Below are 9,582 nucleotides of genomic sequence, written 5' to 3'. Positions count from 1 at the left end.
TTAACACAGTAACTTAAACAGTGCATTGGGTATTTTTAAGTAAACTGAATTTAAATGTGTTCATGAAGACCTAATGCAGGACAGCTTCATTATTACAGAGCTGCAGAGTGATTTAGCTTACTTTCCAATTCTGTAATAATTAGATAATACTCTGATAAGAAAAATAAACCTTTAAAAGGTCATTGTTCAGTCTCCCAGGTGACAGGATTGTCAATATTAACTCTCTGGCCACTTTATTAGGGACACCTATTACTGCAAATATCTAACCAGCCAATCACATGGCATCAACCTAATCCATTTAGGCATGTAGGCATGGTCAAGGCAACCCAGTGATGTTCGAAGTGAGCATGAGAACGGTGACTTTAAGTGATTTTGCACATGGTTGTTGGTGCTTGGTCTGAGTATTACTCGACCTTCTCTGGGGTTTACAGAAAATGGCCTGAAAAGGAGCAAAATATCGAGTGAGCAGCAGTTCTCTGGGAGAAAATATCTTGTTGCTTTGATATCAGAGGTAAGAGGAGAATAGCCAGACTGCTGCGAGCTGATATGAAGGCAACAGTGACTCCAGATAACCACTTGTTACTGGGAAGGTATACAGATGAGCACCTCTGGATGCACGTGTCGGACACGTGCTGAAGCTGATGGGCTACAGGAAACTGGGGCTTTGGGTCACACCAGCTCACACAAACTGGACAACAAAGGATTGATGAAATGTTGCCCGGTCTGACATTTGGGTGGTGGTCACAGTTTGCACTAAACAGCATGAAAACATGGATCCATCCCAACTTGTATCAGCGGTTCAGGCTGCTGCTGTAATGGTGAGGGGAATATTCTTCCTTAGTATCAACTGGGCCCTGTTTAAACACCACAGCCTACCTGAGTCTTGTGTCCGATCATGTCCCTTTATGACCACACTGCTTCCAGCAGGATAACACACTGTGACACAAAGCTGAGGTCATCGCAAACTTGTTTCTTGATCATGACACTAAATACGCTGAACTCAAATAACCTCAACAGTCCCCAGATCTCATTCCAATCCCACATCTGTTGTGATGTTGCTGAACTGGAAATTTACACCATGGATGTGCAACTAACAAGCAGTAACTGTGTGATGCTGCCAGGACAACATGGACCAAATCTCTGAGGAATGGTTTCAGCAGCTTGTTGAATTTGAGCCGTTCTGAAGGAAATCTGGTGTCCAACCTGCTTCTAGCAATGTGTAAAGTGGCCAAATCTTTGCTCCCACCTCTAGGTGGCATAAAAACTTGTGTAGCTCCAATTGTTTGGCCTCAATTCAATTTGGCTTCAACTTCACTTTTATAGTCGGGTTTAAATGCAGTTTAATAGCTGCTCATTTGTGGAGCCAAGTTTCACTGCATACAGACACACACAATGACAGAAATGAATGCCTCATAAGTGAATAATTCTATTTGTTTATCACACTGAAATATAAAATAAAGAGCAAAGTCTAGACTGTCTTCCTGGAGTCATGTCATTCAGCCTCTTCAACCACAAACAAAGAGCCAGGACGTCCTGGTAAGGTAAACTTAAAAGTTTTATTTCCATCCACTTCATATAAAATATTCAAAGTTTTGTACAAATCTATAAAATAAGAAACTTCACATTATTTAAGTACAAAACAAAACAAATGGATAAATCCCTTACAAAGGGAATAAAGTTACACCCGTCAATATGACTGAACATGTCCAATGAGACAATGAGTTATAGCATGGCATAGCATCCATGTGTCTGACCCTGCAGTGAATCAGCAGAGAGCAATGATGTGCGTGTAAACACTCAGTCTGGTTTCAGTCCTTCAGTAGTTTAAGTTAAAGTCATTCTCTCTTTAGCGCTCTGCTTTAATGGTTCGGGGATGGCGGTGTCATTTTTAGATGACCGGCGTTCAGAGAGTTGCTCTCTCGCTCTGTGGCCGTGGAGAAGGATGCCGCCTGCTTCTTGAGCTGCTCCCTCCTGCTTCTCCTGTCTCTGCTGGCTCGCTGCCCACGTAGGAGGAGATCATCACCGTCTCCGGTCAAACCTGAGAGGAAGAGAAGAGTGATGAGTTTGAGGCTGCACTTTGCATTTCTGCTCACAGTTTGGCGTTCGTTATTAATCTTTGGGAAACTTTCTCTGCCTTGGAAATAAAAGTATGTGCAGTCAACATGTTTTTAAAGCTGCTGCCCTCCTTTTCCTTGATCTTTGGACTGTGCTCGCACAGATCTGCCAACAAGTCAGCGCTATAAACTCAGGCGCAAAGGTGAACTTCTTATGTCACTTGTTATGATTCATATGTAGTTCATGCGTGTCTGCGCTCAAGGCTGCCGGTTTTGTTTAAAAGAGACTTGATGTCTGAAAGTGCTCTGAGGGTCTAAACTCTTCTGAAAGCAGCACAGACACACGCACGGCTTTAAACTTCAATAGCACAAATCTTACCTGATTCTGTGTGGATCTGCTGAGCCTCGCCCCTCAGTGCCATTTCTTCGTGTTTCCTCCTGTGCGCCTTTACTCTCTTATGCGAAATCTGCAGGACACAGAAACTTCTCGTTAAAGTTTTTTTGCTTTAACGTCTCAGGTGCTGGGGAACGGGTGAATTCGTGGATGTGGTGCGGCTCACCTTGTTCTGCAGTGCTTGTAGTTGCAGACTCTGCTTCTCCAGTTTGTCTTGCTGCAGCTTGAGTTTCTCCTCCAGCTGGTCCACGCGTTTGTCCTGAGCCAGCAGCAGCTGGATACAACAGGGAGAAACATCATCAGCTTTATGCAACGTACAACATCCACCGGTCTGCGATGGGAGGTGCTTAAATTTGGAATGAACTATTATTTAAAGAGAGAACTCTTAGTGGCTGCCGCTAAAAGGTTTAAAGGGGCTATTCAGGTCTATTAAAATGGGCGTGCACTGCTCTCATGTGTCTACCTGGTTAAAGAGCAGCTACAAAAGCCCTCTTTCCCCCTTCTCACCTGGATCACTGGGACTCCTGAGTGACCGCTGTCGTTGCTGTCCAGCATCCTTTCTGTAAGCGCTCCCTGCAGCCAGTCCATCCTGGAGTTTAAATCCGCTGTCTGCTTCTTCACCTCCTCAGCCAGCTCCGCCAGCCTCTGACTCTCCTCCGGTCCCTCACTTCTGGCCTTCAGAGCTTCATCTTGCTCCCGCTGTTTCCTCTCCAGCTCGGCCACCGTGCCGTTGAAGGTCTTCAGTTTGGTGTTGATGTCACTCATCTGGACTTTGGCCTTGTCCACGTGCTCCTTGAGCCCCAGGCCGAGCTGGAGGAGGCCGTGCGCCACCACGTTCACATCGTCCCACGAGGCCTGTTTCTCCCGGCCCCTCCTGTCAGTGGGGAAACCAACTGCTGCGTGCACCAAAATGGTCACGAGGAGGATGAGAAGTTGAGGCATCTTCATCTTTGTAGGTCCGATCTGGTGTCAGTGCTGCGTCTGAAATCTGTCTCTGTCTGTTGTGTGTGCTGCTCACTGAGAGGCACTGAGGCTTTTTATAGCTCTGGTAGGAGAGGAGGAGGAAGAGGGGGCGGGGAAAGTCTCACAGTGAGCAACATGATGCAACGAGGGCCTGAATTTCTGGTTATACACTCACTGATGCAGAAAAATGACATGTTTACAGTTTTAGTTTTGAGGCTTAGTTTAGTCTTATGCTGATGATGTCATATTTTTGCCTCTTATTCCCACTCTGTTGGTTTCATTTGCTACAAAAACACTTTGACTCCCCGCTGTTCTCACTGCTGATTCGTTTACAAATCAACTATTTGTTTTATTATTTCTGTAACATCTGAATAAGTGCAGATAATTTCCAACAGCTCAGGGCTATAAAATGTTCCCTTGAAATGACCCACAGATGCATGTGCCATTAAAAGCAGTTATTTCTTTTTCTTTTGATGGCTGTTTTATTAAATCTTAAAAGTCCTTTAAAGTCCCTATTTTCACATCTGATTGGCTTTTAAGCCGTCCCTAAAACAGTTTCACCCAAAAACCAATGATTCCTTTTGGATTTTTTCACGTTTAAGACTAAAGCCCTGATAGCTGAGCTTAATGACCTCAGTGGGTGAAGACAGCCAGTTGCTGAATCAGGAATGCTGGTGAACAACAGAGGCTGAGGAGTCACTGTGAGAAGTAGGGGAAAGTTCAAGCCTTCGGGCCCTTTTACACACTCGTTCCCGACAACAGAAACCCCGCTCACGCAGACATGAGGAACGTGATGCTGATGTCCTGCCAGGCGCTCAGACTCACACACGCACGTGTCAGCGGCTCACGGCTCCTGTTTCACATTTAAATCACACATTAGGCTCAGATACTGTACTTCTCTCAAAGCGCTAAGCAGCCATCCGAGAAATATGATGAAATGCACATGTCCAAATGTTTCTACACCCACTGTATGTTAAGGTATCACTGGATTAGAGTAAACTTGGGAGGTTTCATGTTGCGGGGAAGAGAAAGGCTGGAAAATGTAATGACAGCGAGTATTGTAGAGGGATAAGAGAGTCAGCCAACAACAAACAACTACACGTTTAACTAAAAGGTCAGTGTGGTTAATGTTTGACTGGAGTCACTAAGTAACAATATGTTGTTATGGTGGAAAATTAATACTGAAAAAAATTACTTGCAAGTAAAAGTGAAAGAAACCCTCGCTCTGACTCAGAAGAGCAAACTTGCATTTCCACTGTACATTCTGTCCAATCATAAAAAAGACGCGTTTCTCCTTTAGCCTCTTTTAAACCCTTAAAATTGTTGTTTATCCACATGTGTCATTATGCAGAGGTGCACTTCTCGTACCAGCAGGATTTGAGTTTTTACATGATGAACCTCTGCAGGGAGCAGGGTACTTCCTGGATGCTGGACACCCGGTGCACGTAGGCCTCCCTCCCGCTGCAGGCTGCTGTTCTGCACGTATCCTCCGAACCCGCTGCACTCAGCTTACGTGAACCAGACCATTGTCCTCAGTCGGATGCACAGGCGGGTCTCCGTCCTTACTCAGCTCTATCCGAACACTATGTTCGCATTAAACATGAGGCTGTGCTGCTTGCATGTAGCTCATGTCCCGTGAGGAGATAAATGTGACCCTGCGTGATGCAGGGAGTTGCAGGAGGGTCAGCACAGCCAGCAGACACAGGAGGAGGACCTGCGTAAACTGGGAACCAGTTTTTCCAGTCAGTCTGTGCTTCACTTTGGAATGACTCACTCAGCGTTTTGGGAACTAAAACAGACTGTATACAAAAGAGGCCAAGCTTTCCGACTTCTGTTAGTTAGCAGGCAATCATCTGTAAAAATGAAAGTACTTGAAGCCTCGCACATTTGTATTTTGGCCACCACCACGTTAGTTTCTTGAAGCCAGAAGTTACAAGTAACGGACTAATAAGCTACTCACTCACCCAAACTCAAGAACAAGCTTCTGTACCACACAGCGACTCCTGATATCAGTCAGATAATCCATTCAAACGCTCCAGAAGGCTCCAGTAGCAGACACCTGACAGTCATCATGGTTACGCCCCTGACTTTGTTTTCCAGGTGGATGAGTTATAAAATAATAGGTATAACCACAGAGACCAAAACTGTGTTTTGTACCAGGAGGTAAATGTGCTTTTTAGTGCTGTTACATTTAATGTTTCAACACGGGAGATGACTCGCTTTGAAATGCAGTTCAAAGGCTGCACCTCGATTTAAGCCGCATGTGGTGTTCCTTTCATGTCAAACAGTTTTGTTTTTATGTTCAAAAATCACCATTCATAAGAAAAACTGTAATTACACATATAGTATCACTACTTCTCAAGTTTGATTTTTCAAAATAAAATGAAATTCTTGACTAAACTTTTTGACTTTGATTTGTTATTTATTTTTCATTTGTAGGTTTTTTTGATCTGAGCTTAAGTGTGAGTTCTAGAAATTATTGTGACCAAGAAATGATGAGATGAAACACAGCACACTGCTGATCACAGACTACTTTGGGTCAAAGTTACCAGGTTATTTGTTTTGAAGGACAATCACAATCTAGACTCAAAAACATATTTATGTGAAAAATGCTCGAATTTGATGTAATTCTTTTTAAATTTACATAAGTAGAATGTAAAATGTTAAATTTAATGGACTCTGGTGAAATTAAATTTTCTTGATTGCTTTATATTCAGTTTATACCAAACATTTTTTCCTTAATGAATAATAATTTAAATAAATAAACCTTTGATTTTTTTATATTTCACTTCTATTTAATTAAAAATGATTGCATCTTGTTTATGAGCTTGTAAGTTTAGCACAGATATTTGGTTAAAATCTTACATTTTAATGCTACAATCATTACTAAATATAGCACACTTCACTTTCGTCATGTATTTAATTTGGTACTGTGGCAGAGTTCAAATCTAGAGTGTAATCGCCTCCCTGCGTATTTCTTTTTAGGCTTTTATATGACGACACCCCCATAAAAATCAATGCTGTGTAAAGATAAAAGTGTTACATGATGTGTAATTTACTGTGTCTATCTTTGAAAGGACCTCCATCATCACAGGGTTGGATAGCGCTGTCTGTCTGATTACAAAAAAACACAAACATCAGGCTCTGTTCATCTGTCGTTTTAAAATCTCAAACTTGTAGGAAGTCAAAACAGCTTCTGTTGTCTAAAATAAGCCCTGAAACCTCCTTCCTTTGTTTATTACCCACGAGGGCACGGTAACTGTGCAGATTACAGCCACACAGCATGTCCCGTCAGATCTGCACATGTACAGTGCATGAGTTTCCAGAGCGGGGGATCGCAGGAAGACGGTGTCCTCAGGCACCAGTGGGTTAGTGTGTGAAAGGTCAGGATGTTGCTACATGTCTGGTATGTTGCATCAGCCTCTAGCGGGCATGAACTATTCCCATACTATTCCCCCTGAGCTCTGTTTGAGCCCAGACATGCACAGCGGGAGACCCAGAGGAAGAGCCGGGACTCTGAACCAAAGCCTCTAAAAACAGGCAGAGGCACAGCAGCTGGATCAGCATGTAACCATTATCTTGTTTAGTAATTATCAGGAAACTCAAACAAGGAAATTCTCGAACAACCAACCTCAGCAAAGTGTTATTCATAGAACTCTGAAAGGAAGCTTTCAGACTTTAAAATAATCTGATGGTGGTGGCCAATTACAAGGGTCTTAATCCCTGGTCAGGTGTCAGGTAAGTGGCATAAAGATGAGACAAGAAGCCTAAATAAGCGCTGTCCATTTGCAGCTTGGTAAACCCAGTCCTTTATTTTCTTTATCATATTGTGCTATGGCTGCCATCATTCCACGAAGCTCAGAGATTTCAAGGTATTCTCCTCCACTCCTGGGATATGGTCTGTTTCTTCCATTTTCATGTCAAATGTGTTAAGAGCTCTTTTTTACTTGGCTGTAACCAGAAGTCCCCCCAGATTTATTATCTTTACCTTGATGCTGACCTACACAATGAATTTACTTTACTGAAATAGCTTGAAATTTGATATATATGCAGGGAGTTAAACTGATGCCAACATCCACTAGTTAAAGCCAAGCCTATACAAATAATACAAAACGCATACAGGTTTCTGTAAGAAGGCATCAGTTGCCTGCATTTTCATAGGAGTCTGCAGACATTTGAACAGGGATCACCAAGATCTTAAAGTGAAGTCTGAACTTTATGGGGAGCCAGCGCAAAAACGACAAATTAGGTGTCACCTGGGACCACTCGGAGGACTTGGTAGGTACCTTCGCAGCTGGATTTTGTAACCGATCCAACAATGAAATCCTGACGCCCAGATACAGTGAATTACAATAGTTCAACAATGAGTTGGACCAGTCAGTTTCCCAGTGTTAAGTAAAAGATAATTAGCAGCCATCCAGTTCTTAAGGATAGATATATTTAGAAAAGACATTTACAATTAGATATCATCCACTTAACGTTGATATGAAAGGTGCAGAAGATAATAAATACAGTTCAAACAGTACGGGCGCCAAACCAGAACCTTGAGGTACACCATAGGACAGAGTGGCAGATGAGGAGACGTAGATAATGCCGTTAAACCGAGACGTACAAGAACAGTCTATTCACCTGCACCTCTCTTTATTAAAACGTCGATTTGTTTCTGAAGAAGATAAATCTCCATCATAAAAATCAAGTCTGATTTCACTTTTTGCTTATTTTCATTATATTATTGATTCATGTTAGTCTGGCTCCTGTTTTTCATGTCAACTTTTGGCAGAGAAGAAAAGTGGGTGAAAGGTAATGCTCGTGCACAGCTCGTACGCAGCTCGCGCACAGCTTCATGTGTTGATGTCATGTGGGATTCATTAAAAACAGCTGTTATTCACAAATGCAAGGCTGCTGCTCCATTCGCTGACTTTCTTCCCACTGACCTTTTACCTAGTTTCCACACGCTCGCAGCATCCCTGCTTTACGACTCACTTTGGGACTGGTGGTGTTTTTTCTTTTACACTTTCTGAATGCACTTTAACCCAGAATGCAGCACCGTTTCCTCAGGGCGTCCTCCCTCTGATCAAACAGAGGAGCAGAGCCAAAGACATGTAAGTCAGAGGTTAGATTTGTGTTGACTGCAAAAACATGCTGACTTTTCGTGTTGATGTGAGTGTGTTAATTGAATTTTATGGCTGCTGTAAATGCCCGAGCATAGTAAAGTAGCACTTTGACTATTACCCAGTTTTCCTAACTCTGTGTAAAAGCATCAATGTGTAAATTTAAACACTTTCCAAGCATCCACACTCTTAGGAAGGGACAAGAGAGAAGTTTGACACTTTACTGGAACCATTATTTTATTTTTTTAAGTTAAAGCAAACAGATGTTTTTAAATAGTATTATGATTAGTTTTTATTCCTTGAATTATCAGAGTAGTACTTCATTTTTACCCCTTTCAGGATATTTAAGATCCCTCCCACTGGTTTCCAGGCGCCTCTTCAAAAGCTTCTGCTTGTATTCATGCAGATTTTGAAGTTCACTTGGATCCTTGTCCTGGTGTAAAAGCAAATATCTTCTTTAGACATTTGCATCCAGGATTTGTTGGCATTGTGTTGCAAGTATAAACCTGCATCTGTGTGCAAAACAACATTACCAACCCAAACAAACTTCCCAGTGCAGATGTTACTTTTGCATAATTGTGGATGAGATCACAGATACGATCTGAAAATGTTCTTTGATATGTTGTTTTGACTCCCACTTTGTTTTTATAAGAAAGGAAAATCGCACAATGCTGTGTCTCGACCTGCGTTGCATTCAGCAGTCCAACCAGTAAACACTAAAATGACAAGAGGGGGGAAAGGTCACATCAGATGAAGGCAAAACACAGAATAGGACCATGTGTGTAGTCCATATGCTGGTGGTGCTGGTGGTGGTGAAGGTTGTTTTGGAATAGCTGATGGAAATTTTGAAAGTCACTGGACATCCAAGAAGAGGAGGAGGAGGAGGAGGAAGTGGCACAGTGGGAAAAAATAAGTGGTTTAAAGCACTGAGCTTAAAAAAAAATGTGGGCAGGAGAAGTGACGGAGAAACAAAATGAATGAGGGACAGATGTTCTTTATCAAACATTTGTCTACGCTTCATTTAGCATCATTTCCATGAGTTTTCAGTCAGTCTGAAAAT

General features: G+C 42.4%; 1 protein-coding gene across 1 annotated transcript; it reads right to left on the bottom strand.

Annotated features, from left to right (window-relative positions):
• Positions 1-1,537: 1,537 nt before the first annotated feature.
• On the bottom strand, positions 1,538-3,474 carry LOC101464747 (angiopoietin-related protein 4). The gene is made up of 4 exons (XM_004564819.5): positions 2,956-3,474; positions 2,615-2,722; positions 2,434-2,521; positions 1,538-2,038 (listed from the first exon to the last, which is right to left on the bottom strand). Exons 1-4 carry the CDS (start codon positions 3,394-3,396, stop codon positions 1,860-1,862), a joined length of 816 nt encoding a protein of 271 aa, XP_004564876.1. The 5' UTR covers positions 3,397-3,474; the 3' UTR covers positions 1,538-1,859.
• Between the last annotated feature and the right edge of the window lie 6,108 nt (positions 3,475-9,582).

The sequence above is a fragment of the Maylandia zebra genome, linkage group LG15 (assembly GCF_041146795.1).
Source record: "Maylandia zebra isolate NMK-2024a linkage group LG15, Mzebra_GT3a, whole genome shotgun sequence".
Taxonomy (NCBI): domain Eukaryota; kingdom Metazoa; phylum Chordata; class Actinopteri; order Cichliformes; family Cichlidae; genus Maylandia; species Maylandia zebra.
Note: the sequence above shows the minus strand (reverse complement) of the source record. Positions and strands in the feature narration are given on the sequence as shown.

Excerpts from the sequence above, each read along its gene's own strand:
- LOC101464747 (XM_004564819.5), bottom strand. The coding sequence starts at position 3,396 with ATGAAGATGCCTCAACTTCTCATCCTCCTCGTGACCATTTTGGTGCAC. Across the intron at positions 2,522-2,614 it reads TACAAGCACTGCAGAACAAG|ATTTCGCATAAGAGAGTAAA; the intron begins GTGAGCCGCACC and ends TGTGTCCTGCAG. Across the intron at positions 2,039-2,433 it reads GCAGATCCACACAGAATCAG|GTTTGACCGGAGACGGTGAT; the intron begins GTAAGATTTGTG and ends TCTTCCTCTCAG.